The sequence below is a fragment of the Peromyscus maniculatus genome, chromosome X (assembly GCF_049852395.1).
Source record: "Peromyscus maniculatus bairdii isolate BWxNUB_F1_BW_parent chromosome X, HU_Pman_BW_mat_3.1, whole genome shotgun sequence".
Lineage (NCBI taxonomy): Eukaryota > Metazoa > Chordata > Mammalia > Rodentia > Cricetidae > Peromyscus > Peromyscus maniculatus.
Genome location: NC_134875.1, coordinates 94,657,492 through 94,676,287, shown reverse-complemented (window position 1 = coordinate 94,676,287; position 18,796 = coordinate 94,657,492). Strand labels below are relative to the sequence as shown.

Sequence of the window (18,796 nt, the reverse complement as noted above, 5' to 3'; positions counted from 1 at the left end):
TGACCCTCTAGAAATAAGTAGATCTTCAATGAACAAGTGGTAATGTCTTAAGTGATAGTGTAATAATAATAATAGGCAAAATATAGTCTTGAATTTCAGAATTAAACAGTTGTGCCCAGATCGTGACCCCCAGGAAGACCACTGAAGACAAGCATACCAGAATGCAAAAACAAGGCTTTAATTTGGGATATCTAAGAGCAATGCAAACCTAGGCAGGGACTTTGCCCAACATATCCAATGCAGTGGAGGCTGGAGGAAGTGCCCAGTCTGAATTGTACACAGCTTTTAAAGGCAGAAACCACAAGATTACAATAGCAGGAGATTTCCACACATGTACATTTCTGATTGGCTTGTTTCTAGGAACTTTCCAGTGCGGCGAGCTCCTCGGCCAGCGAGGAAGAACGACCACCATGCGAGGATCCTTCTCAGACCACACTTTATTGGAGCACCTCTTGATTAAGGGAGAGCGGGAGGTGAGGGGCCCCGAGGACTAAACTGCAGCTGCTTATATAGGGAATCAGGCAAACGTGCCGTACTGTGATTGGGTCCCGCCAGAATGCTAGCACGGGGAGCCACAGGATAGGCTGAGGACATAAGGCCAATTACCATACTCGTGCATCATAGCCAAATATGGAGTTGTTTACAGCTAGGCTCCCAGGAAGCCAGCGCCATCTTAGAATGGTGGCTCCCTACATCTCCCCCCTCTTTATTAATTAAGCCGCAGGAGAGAGTATAGGTCTCATTTCTGCAGCACAAGTATTTCATCCGATCAGGTCCCCACCTCATGATGTGTTGACCGATCGAGGATGAGTTAACTGTGCATAATTGCCTGCATACCTTCCCGAGTGCAATGGGCCAACCAGTCCCTGGGGTGCAAAGGCTATGCATGTAACAATTGTCCGCATACCTTCCCATGTGCAATGGACTAACCAGTCCCAGGGGTGCAAAGGCTATGCGTGCAGCAATTGTCCACACACCTTCCCGAGTGCAATGGACTAACCAGTCCTGGGGGTGCAAAGGCTATGCATGTAACAATTGTCCGCATACCTTCCCAAGTGCAATGGACTAACCAGTCCCAGGGGTGCAAAGGCTATGCGTGTAACAATGGTCCACATACCTTCCCAAGTGCAATGGACTAACCAGTCCCAGGGGTGCAAAGGCTATGTGACTCCATGTGCAGTCAGACTTGCTCTCCTTGAAGGAAGGAAAATGTCCTACACTTCAAGTGCAGTGCACGAGCCTGGCATCCTGTGCTCAATACAAGTATGTGAAAGCTGTCCACATACCTTCCCGTGTGCAATGGACTAACCAGTCCCAGAGGTGCAAAGGCTATGCGTGCAACAATTGTCCACACACCTTCCTGAGTGCAATGGACTAACCAGTCCTGGGGGTGCAAAGGCTGTGTGGATATTAGGTAAAGCCAGATCTGGGGGGAGGAGCCACACTCCAAAGCGGCTAATGCTTGAGTGATAATGACCTTGTCCTTTTTTGTACGTGCTCGCAAACGGCAGACCAACCACAGACAAAACACGCATCCTCCAAGGCAGCATGCCAAAATATACCCTACCCCCACCCATTCTAAACAGGGAAAAGGTAGAAGCAATCCAGGAGGACAGTCCCTCTGCCATGCTGAAGTCCACTGCGTGGAGTTGATGGTCACCACTGCCACTCTGTTTTTCCAAGGTCTCTTCAAATTCTCCGGACCAATTTCCTATAAGAAAACTGGACAATTGTTTAGACAAATTCGCTGCTCGGGAACCATTTTGGAATTGCACACTAGTGACACAAACCAGGCATTCTCCACTCACAGCCCAATTGGACCAGTTGCCAAAGGATGTCAACTTGTTCTTGTACCAAGTCAATGCACTGGTTAAGCACCATAAGGCCACCTTTCAACTGTGCATTTAGGGAAGTAGAGGTATGAAGGATGGTTTGGAGCCATCAACTCCTTCCACCTGAAGACGCTGAAATGGCCAAGCTTGCATCTCTGGAGACAGGGACCAGCTGCAGCAGTTTGAACCTCCACTGCAAAGGTGATGCCTAGCACCTGGCCCCCAGCCAGCACAAGGATTCCCCATAACATCTCTGAGAATGATTAGAATAACAAGTAATGTGTGATATCTGTTGTTTGTTTGCGGATCTTCAAAGACTGGAAACGCGGACGCTAGCCACGCCCAGGTGTCTCTCCTGATAAAATGACAACCTCCACCTGTTTGCGGATACGAAGGTGTTGCCGGGGGTGGATGTGGTCCCGAAGGCCCCATTGGTTCCACATTCACCCCAGCAGAAACATTATAAGGAGGAGGCCGCCACCGCCACCCGTATTTCTCTTCCTCATATTCAGCGGTGGCTTTCTCTGAATTTTCCTCCTCATCTGAATCTAATTCATTATCAGAGAAATCAAGTTTTGCAAATCTCTCTAGTACTAGATACAAAGGATCCCCTTTCTTTTCTGAATTTTCTTCCTTTTCTTCATTCTTTTCTTTCTTCTTTTTTGGCCTACTTAAGTTCTCCCCTTTAAAGTCTGATTCTGATAGACTATCCTGGTGCTTAATTAATGCCTTGCATCCCTTTCTAATGATTTCCACATTGCGTCCTTCCTTGAGACATGCATGTACAAAACAGCAAAGAGGAACAACAATTGTCATAAGAATGAACACAAGAGCAAGCACAAACGGATTAATCCCAGCAATCAGCATACCTGGAGAACTTACCGACGTCACCGCCGTTCCTGGCGAACTTACCGACGTCACCGCTCCGTGTGCTGAGTTCTGAATCCTCTTCGACCCCTCACCTGGTGTCCGAAGTTTCTTTCCCGTCCCGGGTTTCGGCACCAGTTGCGGCGCGCTCCTCGGCCAGCGAGGAAGAACGACCACCATGTGAGGATCCTTCTCAGAACACACTTTATTGGAGCGCCTCTTGATTAAGGGAGAGCGGGAGGTGAGGGGCCCCGAGGACTAAACTGCAGCTGCTTATAAAGGGAATCAGGCAAACGTGCCGTACTGTGATTGGGTCCCGCCAGAAGGCAAGCACGGGGAGCCACGGGATAGGCTGAGGACATAAGGCCAATTACCATACTCGTGCATCATAGCCAAATATGGAGTTGTTTACAGCTAGGCTCCCAGGACGCCAGCGCCATCTTTGAATAGCGGCTCCCTACATTCCAGAAATCATGGTTTAATCTTACTTCTAAGGGAGTGGTTGCCCATCACAGTTTCTCATTGGCTGCCCTCAGGTGGGGACATTCTGTGGTTAAATAATCACCATGGAGACCAGGATTGGGACATCCATGGTCACACAGTCACCATCACATGATTAACTTGTTATTCTGTAAAAATGGAGGAGCTTTGGTCTCACACAGTTTGTAAAAGAGGAGGCTTAGGCCAGCCCTATGCAGATATAAAAGGTAGGGCATCTAGATTTTGTGTGTGTCTGTGCTGTAACCTTCTCAAGGCAGAATGTGTTTCTCAGTCATATTCACATCACTAGCTCTGAGACAATGTCTGTCTCAATAAATGCACTTATTAATAATGATTAAGAAGCTGAAATTTCTACTAGAAAATGCCTAGATAATTCAAGGGCATAGTTAGAAAAAGGTAAAAAGTGGATGCCACTTTTCACAAGGAGTGAAAACTTGTTTCTCTGTAAACACATGAATTCAACAAAGCCAGGGGAGCATCAATAATTCAGATTTTTTTCAATCCCCATGGTTCTCCTTTCAGTGCTTTGACATTTGTTAAGGTAAATTCTCACTATTAAAATTATGGTTGCCCCTAGTAAGCTAATAACCTCTGAATGAATGTGAATAAATGATGTAAGAATCTCTGTGCTACAGTTTAATATTTAAGTGGTAGCTATTATCATTTACTGAAAACATACAAAAAACAATACATTTTATTTTTCTTTCACTATAGATAAACATTTCTGTGTAATGATAGCAACCACGAACATACTTTTTGAGATATGAACAGATGATGTTCACAGTTTCCGAGGCAGACAAGCAAATAGTATCTAATTTGTATGAGTAACTTCTAGAAAGCAATAGGAAAAAAATCACTGTTAAATAAGTAAGCAGTTTGTGAAATGGGGCATTTGAAAATGTAATACATTATGGGGATGGAGAGAATGTTCAGCAGTTAAGAGCATTGGCTGCTCCTCTAGAGTTCCTAAGTTCAATTCCCATCTACCACATGGTGGCTCACAACCATACTAGGATCTGATCTTCTCTTCTGGCATGCAGATATATGTGCAGAGCACTCATATGTAAAATATACACAAATAAAATATTTTTAAAAAACAAAAAAGTGTAATACATCATTTATAGAGCTACTTTAAAGCTAGTCACCTTGATGTTGATTAAAAATTTAATTAAATTAGTAGTAATTTATTAAATTATGTGTATGTGTGTGTGTACATGTCACTTAGACTGTTAGGCTTGGCAACAAGTGCCATTACCATCTTACCTGTTTTGCTGGTCCCAATAGTAATTTTACTAATAGCTTGGTGGACTGGAGAGATGTCCAAGTGGTTAAGTAGAGAATAAGAAATTTTGGAATGCTCAGCCCTAATTGGATAACTATATCATATCTATCTTTTTAAAGGCTCAGGGATTTATATGAACAAGATAGCAGAAAGAATGTAAGAGCCAGAGGTGGGGGATGACTTCAAAGAAACAGGGTTTTCCAGACAGATGCACATAGGAACTCATGGAAACTGGGAGAGCATGCTTAGCACCTGCACAAAGTGCAAGCTAGACAAAATCTCATCATGGAGAATGAAATTTGTTCACAAAATATCACCAATGAAGAAGGAATTATTTTTAGTTGATAGTTGCTAGGACAGGGAAAGTTAGTTGTTTTTTTTTTCTTTTTTTCAATGAAGTAAACTGGGTGTGTCAACCACTCTCCAGGGTTCATGTTAATGAGTAGTCAGTCAGCACTAATGGGACTCCATGCAATTGTTATTTTGTTTTGTTTTAAGAAAGAGAAAGAAGATGAAGTTGGTTCAATGGGGAGTTGGGGGAGGAACTGGGAAGAGTTGGGGAAGGGAAAAGGATATGGTCAAAATATGTTGTATGAAATTTTCAAAGAATAAATAAAAATGTTATTAAAAATAAAATAAAACACTTTTAAATAAAAGTACTTTTTAGAAATAAAATAATAAATTTATTTATTTATTCATTTATTTATTTATTTGTGTGTCTGAAATTCCCTTACTTACTGACCTATTTTGCTAGATTGATGGGCTAGCGATGGCTTAGCAGTTAAGAGAGCAGCCTGCCTTTCCAGAAGACTCTAGTTAAGTTCCCTGCACCCATGTTCCCTGGTTCATACTCACTTGTAACATCAGTTTCAGAGGATGCAGTGCCTCTGACCTGCTCAGGAACCTGCATGCTCAGGCACAGACACAGACACACACATATACGAACAACAACAACAAAACTGAAAAAAAAAAAAAAAACAATTGAAAACCTATCTTTTCCATCTTTTGTAACCAATCTGGAGAAAAATAGATATTATATTATCAATTTCTTTGTAATTTATAATCCTCAAGTATTACCTATATTTCCAGGAAAAATTAAAGTATATTATGTTGGCTTATATAGGGATGGGCAGCATGATAAACATTGTGTAATACATTACTTGTACAGCAATGAAAGCTACCTGGATTTGCCTCACTGGGTGACAACATAGTCGAAAAAACACAGTAATAGACCATTCTGAATTGTTTATCAGTAGATTTTTATCTTTTCTGTTTGCTTTTTACTCATTAACATTGTTGTGCCCAGATCGCTACCCCCAGAGAGACCACCAAGGACGAGCATGCCGGAATGCAAAAGCAAGGTTTAATCATGGATATCCAAATGCAATACAAGCCTAGGCAGGGACTTTGTCCAACAGATCCAACGCAGTGGAAGCTGGAGGAAGTGCCCACCTGTCTGCAAGCTCAGTTTTTAAAGGGAAAAATCACAAGGTTACATCATTTAGGGGGTGCTAGTACGGGTACAATTCTGATTGGCTTGTGTCTAGGAATTCCAGAAATCACAATTCAGTTTTCCTTCTAAGGAAGTAGTTGCCCACCACCATTTTTCATTGGCTGCCCCCAGATGGGGGCATCTGGTGATTACCCAGTCACTATGGAAACTAGGGTTGGGACATTCTAGGGGGCCAGGGAGAGGACATTCCATAGTCCGGCAACCATTACCTCCTGACTACCTTGTGACTCTGTACTTTTACACTTCCTGGTTTCTGGAATCTGAACTGACTGGTCTCAGTAACTTCTGGCCTGTTCCAGTAACTTATGGCCTGTAGCTAAAAGGAGCAGTCTTAGGCCTTTACAGTCTTAGGCCTTTAGTTTTGGGGTGAGAGCATTTTGGTCTTATTTTGGTTCCACATTTCCCCCTTCTCATGGTCCTAAGGAGGCTCAATCTTGGGCCTCGAGTAGCTCATAAGATTCTTGTCCTAACTCCTCTGATGCTGTATAAGGTTCAGTGAGGCTAGTAGGTGTATAGCCACGTTGTACCATGAGTTGAATGGTCCCCAACCTTTGTTTCATGAACCGTAATAACATGTTTATAATACAAAGCCCAAATATCAACAGCAGTATCAGAAGAATAAGGGGACCAAGGATACTGGAAATTAAGGTAGTGAACCAGGGAGATTTAGGATACCAGGCCTCAAACCATCCCTGGTTGGCCTCTCGTTCCCTCTTTCGTTGGGCTATACCCTCTCGGACCTTGGCTACTGAGTCCTTTATTACTCCCGAGTGGTCTATATAGAAGCAACATTCTTCACCTAAAGCAGCACATAGTCCTTTTTCTTTTAAGAATATTAAGTCTAGTCCTCTCCTATTTTGTAAGACGACTTCCGCTAGGGAGGTCAGGGACTCTTGGAGGTGAGTTATCTGAAATTCTAGTTTTTCTATGTCCTTGTCTATAGACTCACGTAAACTAGAGTAGTGTTGTTGTTGGACCAAGGCGGCAGCCCCTGTTCCTAGCCCAGCAATACTGGTCCCTAACAGTATGCTTAATGTGAGGGCGGTTAAGGGCTCTCTTTTTGACCTGCGGAGGCTTACTGGTCTGGCAAGACTTTCTAGCTCTTCCTCAGAATAGTATATCAACCGTGGCAGAAGCCGGATCATTATACAAAAGCCCTTAGTTCTATTGAGGACCAGAACATGTGCACAGGGAGTTAGTCCCGTGGAACATGCCCACCAAGTATTATCAGGAGGCTGCAGGTAAACGTCCTGGTCAGGGAGGGGTCGGGTATTATTACAATGGGCCTGGTACTTGGTTGGCACTGTCCCTACGCAGACGCCAAATTGTTTCCTTGTTGAATCGGCCCTTCTCCTTTCTGGTGCCCTGGGCAGTGCATGATTGCTAGTTTCTTGGGGGCCCAGAGGGCCTTTAGTAGCTCTAGGATTTCTTGTTTATTTTTAATAGTCTTTCCCTCTGCAGTTAACAGCCCCCTCTCCAAGTATATAGCCCCATGGATATGTGCAGTGGCAAATGCATACCTGCTATCAGTGTAAATGTTCAGCTTCTTGTCCTTCCCGAGTTGGAGGGCGTTTGTTAAGGCTATTAATTCGGCCTTTTGTGCTGAAGTCCCTGGCAGCAATGCAGTGGCCCACACGGCGGTTTCACTGGTAGTCACTGCTGCCCCCGCATACCTTTGTCCATCACGCATGTAGCTGCTCCCATCCGTGAACCAGTTTTCCTCTGCATCTGGTAGTGGAACATCTTGCAGATCTGGGCGTATGCAGTGTGCCTGAGCCAGGATCCCAGCACAGTCGTGAAGTGGAGCCTCCAGGTCGGGATCAGGCAGTAGGGTGGCTGGGTTCAGAGCTGTTGGGACTTGATAAGTCAATCTGGCTAGGTTAAGAAGGAGGGCCTGGTAGTGAGTGAGCCTTGCATTACTGATCCATCGATCTGGGGGCTGTTTAAGGATTCCCTCCAGGGCATGCGGGGTTGCAATAGTCAGTCTCTGACCAAGAGTCAGTTTGTCTGCATCTTTAACTGGCAGAGCTACGGCCGCAATTATTCTTAGGCATGGAGGCCACCCCGCAGCCACTGGGTCCAACCTTTTTGACAGATATGCCACCGGTCTTTTCCAGGGTCCCAAGGTCTGGGTGAGGACCCCTTTGGCAATGCCCCTACTCTCATCCACATAAAGGTGGAAGGGTTTGTTGATGTCTGGTAGGCCAAGTGCTGGGGCCTCCAGCAGTTTCCGTTTCAGTTCCTCAAATGCTCGTTGTTCCCTCTCTGTCCAGACAAAATCTGTTGTGTTTCTAGTGACCTCATATAGGGGCTTAGCCACTTCAGCGAATCTGGGAATCCAGAGGCGGCAGAATCCCGCTGTCCCCAGAAACTCTCTCACCTGCCTTGGTGTTGTAGGAGCGAGTATTTTCAAGACCGTTTCCTTCCTGGCATCCGACAGCCACCTTTTACCCTCCTTAAGGACATACCCCAGATACCCGACCTGCCTCTTACAAATTTGGGCCTTTTTGGCCGAGGCTCGGTACCCTAGGTGTCCTAGGGTCAGCAGCAAGTTCTCAGTCCCTTTAAGGCAGGCTGCTCTATCGACTGCAGCAATCAACAAGTCATCTACATATTGTAACAAGCTGATGTCTGGATTTTGGGTGCGATACTCACCCAGATCTTCATGAAGAGCCTCATCAAATATGGTTGGAGAATTTTTGAACCCTTGAGGGAGTCTAGTCCATGTCAGCTGCCCGCTGATCCCGATCTCAGGGTCGTGCCACTCAAAGCAAAATACGGTTGACTCTTGGGGGCTAAAGGGAGGCTGAAAAAGGCATCCCTCAAGTCCAGAACAGAGTACCACTGCCGGTCTGGAGGTAGTGAGCTCAGCAGGGTATATGGGTTAGGCACAGTGGGGTGAATATCCACCACTCTCTTGTTCACTTCCCTTAAGTCCTGGACTGGCCTGTAGTCCCCTGTGTGGGGTTTCTTGACTGGCAACAAAGGAGTGTTCCATGCGGACTGAATTGGTCGCAGGACTCCCAAACTCAGAAGCCTCCTTATATGAGGTGTTATTCCCTTCTTTGCTTCTAGGGACATGGGGTACCGGCGGACTTTGACTGGATCAGCATCTGATTTGATCTCTACATAGACCTGAGGCCTATGCTTCGCTAGTCCCATTCCCCCAGTTTCTGCCCAAGCTAGGGGAAATTTTTGGAGCCAAGCCTGAATTTCTTGCCCGGGAGCCTCAGGTTCTAGGTGGAGCCTGTATTCCTCGACTAGGTCAGTTGTCAGGAGTACTTGTATCGGCCTCCGTTTTTGGTCCATTAGCCAAGCTCCCTCGTCTGAGAAATGAATTTGAGCTCTCATTTTAGACAGGAGATCTCTCCCAAGCAAGGGATATGGGCATTCTGGTATCACCAGGAAGGAATGGGTTACTTTCCCCATGCCTAAGTCCACAGTTCTTTGAGTAGTCCATGAATACGACTTAGTTCCTGGGGCTCCCTGTACCCAGGTTCGTTTTGAGGACAGGGGTCCAGCAGGGGCCAGGAGGACCGAACTCTCAGCTCCTGTGTCTACCATAAATTGGATTGGCTTCCCCTCCACCTTTAAGGTTACCCTGGGCTCAGGGAGGGGTGCTGAGCCCCGTCCCCCCTAGTCACTTTCTTCTTCCAGAGTGGTTGCTAGCGTTGGGACATGCGGTACCTTTTTCTTCTTGGGGCAATTCCTGACCCAGTGTCCTTCTTCCCTGCAATACGCACATTGGTTTCTTCCTACCTTGGGTTTTGGCTTGGGTTGGGGCGTTCCAGCTCCTCTAAGAATTCCTTTCTCAGTTGCCAACAGGACTCTCTCCAATTGTGCCTGCTGTTGTTCTAACAGTTTAGTTAGATTCCTTTCCTGCCTCATATCTCGTCTATCCTCTCTTTGTTGCCTTTGTTTCTCTTTCCTTTCTTCCTTCTGCTCCTCTGTCTCTCTCTTGTTATATACCTTTTCCGCCACCGCTACTAGCTACTAGCTCCCTGAGGTTTCTTTCTTCTAGTCTGTCTAATGACTGCAACTTTTTTCTAATATCTGGTGCTGCCTGGTTTATGTAGGCTAGTATGACCGCCTGTGTTGTCATCGGTGACTCAGGATCATACGGGGTGTATTGTTTAAAGGCGGTCATTAACCTTTCTAAATAGGCAGCCAGACTCTCGTCCACTCCCTGTCTTATATCATAGACTTTGGCCATATTTGTCGGCTTTCGTGCCGCTGCTTTGAGACCCGCCAACAGAGCCTGGCGATAAACTCGGAGACTCTCCTTACCTTCCGCCGCGTTATAGTCCCAGTTGGGGCGGGTAGAAGGGAAAGCAGCAGTTATAACAGCCGGATCAGTCAGGGGGTCTCCAGTAGGCCCGGGGACAAGCTTTCGGGCGTGTTCCAGGATCCGTCTCCTCTCTTCAATGGTGAAGAGGATGCCCAGGAGTTACTGGCAATCGTCAAAGGTGGGCTGGTGCGTGAAAAGAACAGTCTCTAAAAGGTTAATTAAGTCTTGGGGGTCTTTAGAGAAAGGGACATTCTGTGCCTTCCAATTATAGAGATCACTAGTGGCAAATGGCCAGTAATGGAAGGGCTGATTCCCGTCCTCATCTGGGGGTCCCGCCGGCCTCAGAGGGAGGGCAACTGTGGTGTCAGGTTGAGGGATCGCCCCTCAGCGGCTTCTCGTTGCCTGTGCGGGACCCCGTGGGGGTTGTAGGGCCAAAGCTGGCTCTGGTGGTGGTGCTGTCGGCTGCACCGTCGGTTGTGCCCTAGGGGAGTATGGTGGGGGGAAAAGTTCAGTTTCATCAGTCCCTCCCTGCAGGACCTCAGGCATGCCACCTGTCTGTTTGGCTTTCCTGGCAGGGAGGAAAGGTTTGACCCATGGCAGGGGACCTTCAAGCCGATCAATCAGGCCCCGCCAGGTAACTACATATGGAATCGGGTCCGGGTATCCCGAACGGGGTCTAAAAACTATTTCCTCTACTTTCTGGATAATGGCCAGATCAAACGTGCCCTCCGCCGGCCAGCCAACATTAAGAGTTGGCCACTCTGCGGAGCAAAATCTCACCCACTTACGCTTCCTGACATTCACACTGTTGTTGTTCGCCGTGTCTTGCACGTCCTGCCAGTGAGCAAGGGTTAAATCCAAGGGGGAAGATGGAGTTGTCCCCATGGTTAGTTTAGAAAGCTAATGAACAAAGGGGAGAGAAACAAAAAACAAACACAAGAACAGACAATAAAGAAATGACAAGGCCTTAACAGACTAACAGATTCCCGGGTGCAACAGAGGGTCTCTGGAACCCGTGTTGATGTACACGGATCCAAAAACCATACAGACAGGGCCACAGAACTCTAAGATTGGTTCCTGGTCCCCTTAAATGGATGGACTCCACACAGGAGTCCTCTGACGGAGGAGGGGTCCTCTGAGGGCCCCCCCACCACGTCCTGACGAGGGGTCGAGACGTCTCTCGACTCCTCCAGGGTCACCTTACAGGCGCATCCGCCAAGGTGAGCCTGTCAGATTCAACCGCCGGCTTCGGATAAGAAAAGGAAAGCAAAGACAAGAAAACGGAGCGCTCTTACCGATCGGTGCAGATGGACCTCTGGAGCTCTTAGGGGTCCTGGCGGGGGGTCTCTGGGGATCCCGGACGGGCCCCCAAATGTTGTGCCCAGATCGCGACCCCCAGAGAGACCACCAAGGACGAGCATGCCGGAATGCAAAAGCAAGGTTTAATCGTGGATATCCAAATGCAATACAAGCCTAGGCAGGGACTTTGTCCAACAGATCCAATGCAGTGGAAGCTGGAGGAAGTGCCCACCTGTCTGCAAGCTCAGTTTTTAAAGGGAAAAATCACAAGGTTACATCATTTAGGGGGTGCTAGTATGGGTACAATTCTGATTGGCTTGTGTCTAGGAATTCCAGAAATCACAATTCAGTTTTCCTTCTAAGGAAGTAGTTGCCCACCACCATTTTTCATTGGCTGCCCCCAGATGGGGGCATCTGGTGATTACCCAGTCACTATGGAAACTAGGGTTGGGACATTCTATGGTCAAGCAGTTGCCTAGGGGGCCAGGGAGAGGACATTCCATAGTCCGGCAATCATTACCTCCTGACTGCCTTGTGACTCTGTACTTTTACACTTCCTGGTTTCTGGAATCTGAACTGACTGGTCTCAGTAACTTCTGGCCTGTTCCAGTAACTTATGGCCTGTAGCTAAAAGGAGGAGTCTTAGGCCTTTACAGTCTTAGGCCTTTAGTTTTGGGGTGAGAGCATTTTGGTCTTATTTTGGTTCCACAAACATCACTTTTTTTTTTTGGGGGGGGACAGGGTTTCTCTGTGTAACAGCCCTGGCTGTCTCAAAACTCACTTTGTAGTTCAGGCTGGCCTCAAACTCACAGAGATCTGCTTGCTTCTGCCTCTGCTGGGATTAAAGAAGCCACTATGCCTGGCTTCTTTAGCCTTTCTTACAGAACAGGTCTGATGAAGATATATTACCTCACCTTTCATGTGTGTGAAGCAAAAAGAAATATAATGAAGTTTGACAAGGAAAGGTGTATGGGTAAGTTTAAGTTGTGAATAAGGCGAGTACAGATGAGAAAGGATTTGTAATTGTTAAATAGATTATTTCCATTAAAGAGAAACCTCCTCTGGTTCTGCACTGAGACAATAGAATGTCTTCCCTAAGAATAAGACCCCACCCACCAGAGGCTCTCACTTCTGAAAATGCAAATTAAGTTGAATGCCTAGAAGAGAATACCTCCTCTGAGCAAAAGCATCTACCTAGGGAAGTATTACTCAGGTTCAGCAGAACCTGATACAACTGTGGTCCAATGGAGCCATTCTCTATCCTGCACTGACAGCAGAAGTGAGCAGTGCAGTCCATGTGGTACTGCTTTTGCAAGCATGGAAAATGAGAGATTGAGCAGTCATGGAGTCTTGCTCAATGGCTTCAGAGGGCCTCTGGAGCCATGAAACATGTAGCAGGGTCAGAGTCCCTCCAGGGAGGCCCTGCCAGGCCAATGTACAAAGCTATGAAAATAAAGTACATGTTGTAATGAAGTCCAAAACATGTTGAAAAAGTCAAGACTATGAGCCATTCACTGAGAAAACTACAGACACGGAGCAAAATCTATAAATATGAATATGTGTAGGCATAAATAGGGGTATGTCTTCTTTGGGATTCTGACACCTAGGGCCCAATTTATTTATTTATTATTTAAAATTATTTATTACTGAAAATGGTCATTAGCCTATGGTAATCCCAAAGATGTGAGGAGAAAGAACACTAACTCAAATCATTATGGCCACAATAATTAAAACAAGTAATTAATTAAAGCAAGCTTTTTTTATTTGTGTACACAGGCTGCCTCACCCTAAGGCATAAGTGGTCAGCCTTAGACATAGGGAATATAAGGTTTTTATAGTTCAAGGTAAAGGTTTTATAAATTGGGAATTTGGCTGGCAAATAGGTGGGATAATAGAAGCAGAACATAATAAAGTGGTCATAACAAGGTAGTCTTAACAATAGGTGGTTACAATAACCTTTGAAACAAAGGAAGGGTTTCGAGATGGTTATAACAACTTTTGAAACAAAGGCATGGTTGCCATTTCCTGGAACAGGCAGCACAGAACCATTTGTAGTTAAGGTTACAGGTGGGACATAGCCCAATTCTAGAGAAATAGGTTTAACCTTAAACAAGAATGAATTGAGTTTGTTTTTATTATAAGATGGCTTTCAAGATTAAGATGGAGGCAGGCTGGTTCATTTACTACGTTTAAGTATTCAGCTTATCATTCCTGATATTGTACGTGCTTTTAAGGATGTTAGGAGGTGATAAGGTTGCATAGTCTGAAGAGTTCTGGCTCTATTTGGAACATTTTCTACCATGAATTCCATGATTTACAAAAGCACTTAAGGCTGTATGAATGAGTATACATTAAAGAGGTCAAGCCTAATGCACTTCAGTAGCCATTCCTGAACTCTGAATAGGGATCATCTCAAGACCAGAAAACCATCTGTCATGAGGTTCTTCCCATCTGACCTAAGTTCAAACTGCTATGTGCTGAGACAAAAAGGATAAAGAGATTTTATTCTTCACTTTGCAGGCCATGTATATGGTGACCATGCAATTAAATAAAATATATTTGTCTACTGTTGATTATATTTTTCCAGGATGATGATTTTTAACTGGGGGTATTTTGTGCCCCAGGAAACATTTTAAATGCCTGAGGACATTTTTAATTATCTTAAATTAGTGGCATGATGATATTGGTTACTAGAAGACACAGTCCAAGTAGCTTTTAACATTGTTTGATATGCAGAAATGCCCTTGCAGTAAAGAATTATCTGGCTTAATATATCAAAAGTGATTAGTTGAAAATTTTTTCCCTGTGATGAAAGGTTAAGTTAACCAAATGTGCCCTGAACACATACCTCTGAATCATAATGTTTACCTTTTATGTATTTGCCTGGAATCATTTTATAAAAATGCTCCTATGATTCTATCCCTTTTCCTTTTTAGATGTTTGAACACAATAAGACCTTTTCATTGATGACTTATTTAATCAGTTTAATAATAGTTGAATCCTATTCCACCCCCTCAAAAATTCCTATTTCCCTTGCTTTCTTATGGTTGGGAAATTTATCCGTGCATGAATAGCCTTCTCTTTTAAATTTCTGCAGAGCTTGTTTAGCTTATTTGTAATTTCTGAATTCCCAATTGTGATAGGGGTATCTGCTCAGTAGCACTTTTGTAATTAAATGAATGAACTCAACTGTAAGAATACTAGAGATGAATGCAAATAATAATGTGCTACATTTTCAAGTTCTTAGCTCCACTGAGCCTTGAGTTACTACTGATCTAATCACAAGTTTACCGTTGCTGTTTCAAAAACAGAGAAGAAATGGGAAGCTCATTTACTCTTGTTTTAAATGTTCACAAACTAGTAAAAGAAAAAATAATATAAGCAGACATTTTTTTTTAATTTAAGTGGCATACTTCATTAAATTTCCTTTGATTATTAGCATTTAAGAGAACAACTGAAGTTAAGTGGTTTAAAATCAATATCTGATTTCATTTGCAGGGGGTTGTTTTTGATACAGGAAAAACAATGGATGTCTGACAAACAGCTTTTTTAAAAAAAATATTTAAGGATTATAGTGATTCCTCTACTCCACTAGTCTCTCAGGTACACTTTCTTAACACAGAGTAACATGTACTAAGAACCCTCTCCATTAATAACCATTGTCACTCTTTACACAAATGAATGACAATGACGTATCCACTGAAATCACAACTATATGCTAATTCCTCTTAATACCTTTTCAGGGTAAAATTTTGTTTTTAACAATCAGATCAATTAAATCAGTGAGGACTTACTGTGTAAGGCCCCCATGATATGGAGAGTGGCTTGAGGTGGTTAAACTAATTCTTTTTCACATCGTGTCTTAGGGTTTCTATTGCTATGAAGAGATACCATGACCTTAGCAATTCCTATAAAGGAAAGCATTTAATTGAGTAGCTTACAGTTCAGAGGTTTAGTCCATTATCATCAGGATGGGACATGACAGTGTGCAGAAAGACATGATGATGGGGAAGGAGCTGAGAGTCTGACATCTTCATCCACAGGCAACAGGAAGTAAACTGAGTGTCATAGTGTCACTCCCTATAAGCTCATGGGGGCCAATTACATTCAAACTACCAAACACAGGGTACATCTCAACTGCAAACTGTATTCTGAGTATGGTCTACTTGAATTTAACAGAATATAAGTTTTCATTTACAGTTACTTCTGTTTCAGTAGACTTTTGTACTTTTCTTACAAACTGAAGAGTAATTTTAGTTTCTTATCATATAGACATAGTTTAGAATCTCCTCATAGAGTAGAAAGCTATTTAAAGATTTAATTAGATTTAAGTGAGCAACATATGTAAGAACATAGTAAAGTAAACAAAAACAGAATGCTGGGACACCCAGAGAACCAGGGTAGGAATCGACTCCCCATATGGAAACTAGAGGAAAAATAAGTCTTCCTAGAGTACAATAAGATCTAGGGCCATGGTAAACATGGATTCCCAGGAGGAGCTGTGAATATTTAGGGGAATAAAAGCAAAAGGTTAAATTTAAGTGGTATTACCAAAATAGCCCATGAATCTTTTGAGGAACCTATACAAAAAGTGACATGTATTCCTAGGTCCTGGCAAATGAAAAGTATGTTTTTGTTGTTGTTGTTGTTTTTTTAACCAGGGTCTGTCAAGGATTCACATCAGTGAGAATAAAATACAAGAATTTAAACTATTGCTAGAGAGTTAATCTAAAAGAACACACCTCTTCACTAATCCATTAAAATTTAGGCTTCTACAGTATTTCATCTTATCTTTTTTGGAGGGGTGGAACCTGTAAATATTCATTTCTTCATTAGGCTTTTAATTATTAGATACATAAGATGCACTAAGAAGTTCTATTATTTACTTTCACCAATCAACTCAGTGATTTTAATGGGAAGGAGCCAAACACACTATAATCCTTTTATTGTAGACATACATGTGTCATTTAACAAAATACTTCTACTGTCACATGCTGCTTTATATACAGCATATACAGAAAATGTCCCTCATCTCAAATGTGATTTGCACACTATTAAGAGAAGAAATACCCAAGAAATAAATGAAATTATTGAATGCCTAAAACAGATTCAACCAAAGCAGAGAAAGAGTAAGAATAGTGGGACTAGAGAGTAGTGGACTGTATGATTGTAATTTAAAATAGGTTTTCCAGATAAGATTTCACTGAAAAAAATGGCATTTGTTGGAAGACTTGAAGGGCATATGGAAATTTCCAGGGTCAAAGAAGGCTGAGAAAACAATAGGTGTGAATGGCTAAGGGAGAAACATGGTAGATATATTTGATGAATAGAGAACTCTAACAAGCCAGATATAATGAAGTGCAAAAAAGCCCAAATCACTACTAATAAAATTAAAAACCTGTCTTTCATCATTAGATGGAGTAAACCCATAATGAGTTTTTCATATGGAAAGCAGCTAGAGATTTGTTTTTTCTTTCAACTATAATAACGGATGTTTGTAATGTAAACTGAATATGCATTTCTCAGTATTGTAGGACTCCAGATCTGTGAATATATTCAGTATTTTGAAATAATGTAAAGTGGGAGGGGAATTTAGTAGTAGAGCTTGCCTGAGTCATGTGATTTGGGAAAGATTTTATATTTCAATGATTTTTTAAAAAGACAGAAAGAGATACAATCTAATGGCTCTTTCATCTTTCTCTTTTTATCTAAATATTTATATTTCACTTTCTGTACTTTAAAACACTGACCTTTCTGAACATGTAATACTTGAAATTTAGTTCACAAACACTGTTTCTTTAAGAGTTAAGCAAAATCCTTCTTCTGAGAAATGAGTATAAAGTAGGAGAGCATGTCTGTTATAGTTACAATAAAACACATTATTTTTTCACTCTGAAAGTTCTGCACAATTGTCATAAATAATTTTGGATAGGAAAATCATATGAGGAAATGACAAACACTAACCAGATAGCCACTTTCTGCTTTATACTCAGTGCAGTGTTCCTTTAGGATACCCCTCAGATATGCAACCCAGGACTCTCAAGTCTCTAATATAAACTAGTATTGTATTTGCATAGAACCTACACATATCCTTCTCTATATTTAGAGTCATTTATAAATTACTTTTAATATTTGCCATAGTGTAAAATTCAAATAGAAATGGTTGCCTACAAAATAAAGACAAGATAAAATTTAGGTGAGATGTTGTAGGGCTGTCTGGTGGTTTGAATAAAAAAATAACCCCCATAGGCTCAGGCCTTTTAACACTTGGTCCCCAGTTGGTGGTGCTGTTTGGGAGGTTATGGGAGGTGAAGCCTTGTTTGAGGAAAGAGTTTATAGCCTCACTCTGCTTCCACTTTACTCTTTCTGCCTCATGTTTGCAACTGAAAATGTGAACACTCAGCTTCCTGTTTCTGAAGCCATGTCTGCTGCTTTATGCCATGCTTCCCATATCATGATGGATTCTTATTTTTCTGGAACCACAAATGAAAATAAACTTTTCTTTTACAACAAATGTATTATTTACTTTTGTGTTGCTGTGATAAAGCTCCATGACAAGAGGCAACTTAGGGAAAAAAGAGTTTGTTTTGGTATAGAAGGTTTCAGAGGGAAAAGAGTCAATGATGGTGGAGTGGATGTATGGCACTAGGAACAGAAAGATGAGAGCTCATATCTTAAAGTATAAGCATGAAGCAGAAATTTCAAACTGGAAGTCATTGGAAGATTTTTAATTCTCAAAGCAGGCCCCAGTTATGTACTTTCTTTAACATGATTGTACCACCTTAACTTCCTGAAACAGCACCAACAACTGGGGATCAAGTGTAGTGGGTAGCCATTCCAGCTTTGACCTGGAAATACCACCCCCTTTGAGGCTTCAGTAACTGTCATGCCTACAAGACAGAGCTGAGAGAGGACCTCTGATGACCCAAGATCCGGATGGGGGACCTCGCTTGGTTCCTGGGCCCTGGACGCTGGAGGTAGACTGAGCAGAGTTCTCCAGAGAACACTGCCGGACTGCGCCATGCCTTTCCCAGACCCTGTAACCTACCCCTTCACTTATAAGTTATCCCACAAAATAAACCTCCATTTTAACTACGTGGAGTAGCCTTAATAATTTCACCAATATCTGGCACCCAATGTGGGGCACTTCTGAGCCCGGCTAACTCAGGTTCATGCCCCATGAAAAATGAAATAATGATAAAAAGTATGAAAGC

At 43.1% G+C, this 18,796-nt stretch overlaps 1 protein-coding gene across 1 annotated transcript; it reads right to left on the bottom strand.

The window, feature by feature from the left end:
- Positions 1 to 7,304: 7,304 nt before the first annotated feature.
- LOC121825611 (uncharacterized) lies at positions 7,305 to 10,667 on the bottom strand (the record flags this gene model as incomplete). Its single annotated transcript, XM_076562947.1, is given in 3 exon segments — positions 7,305 to 8,581; positions 8,731 to 9,979; positions 9,981 to 10,667. Coding segments are annotated over 3 exon segments (3,213 nt in total), but the record flags the coding sequence as incomplete, so codon positions are not given.
- Between the last annotated feature and the right edge of the window lie 8,129 nt (positions 10,668 to 18,796).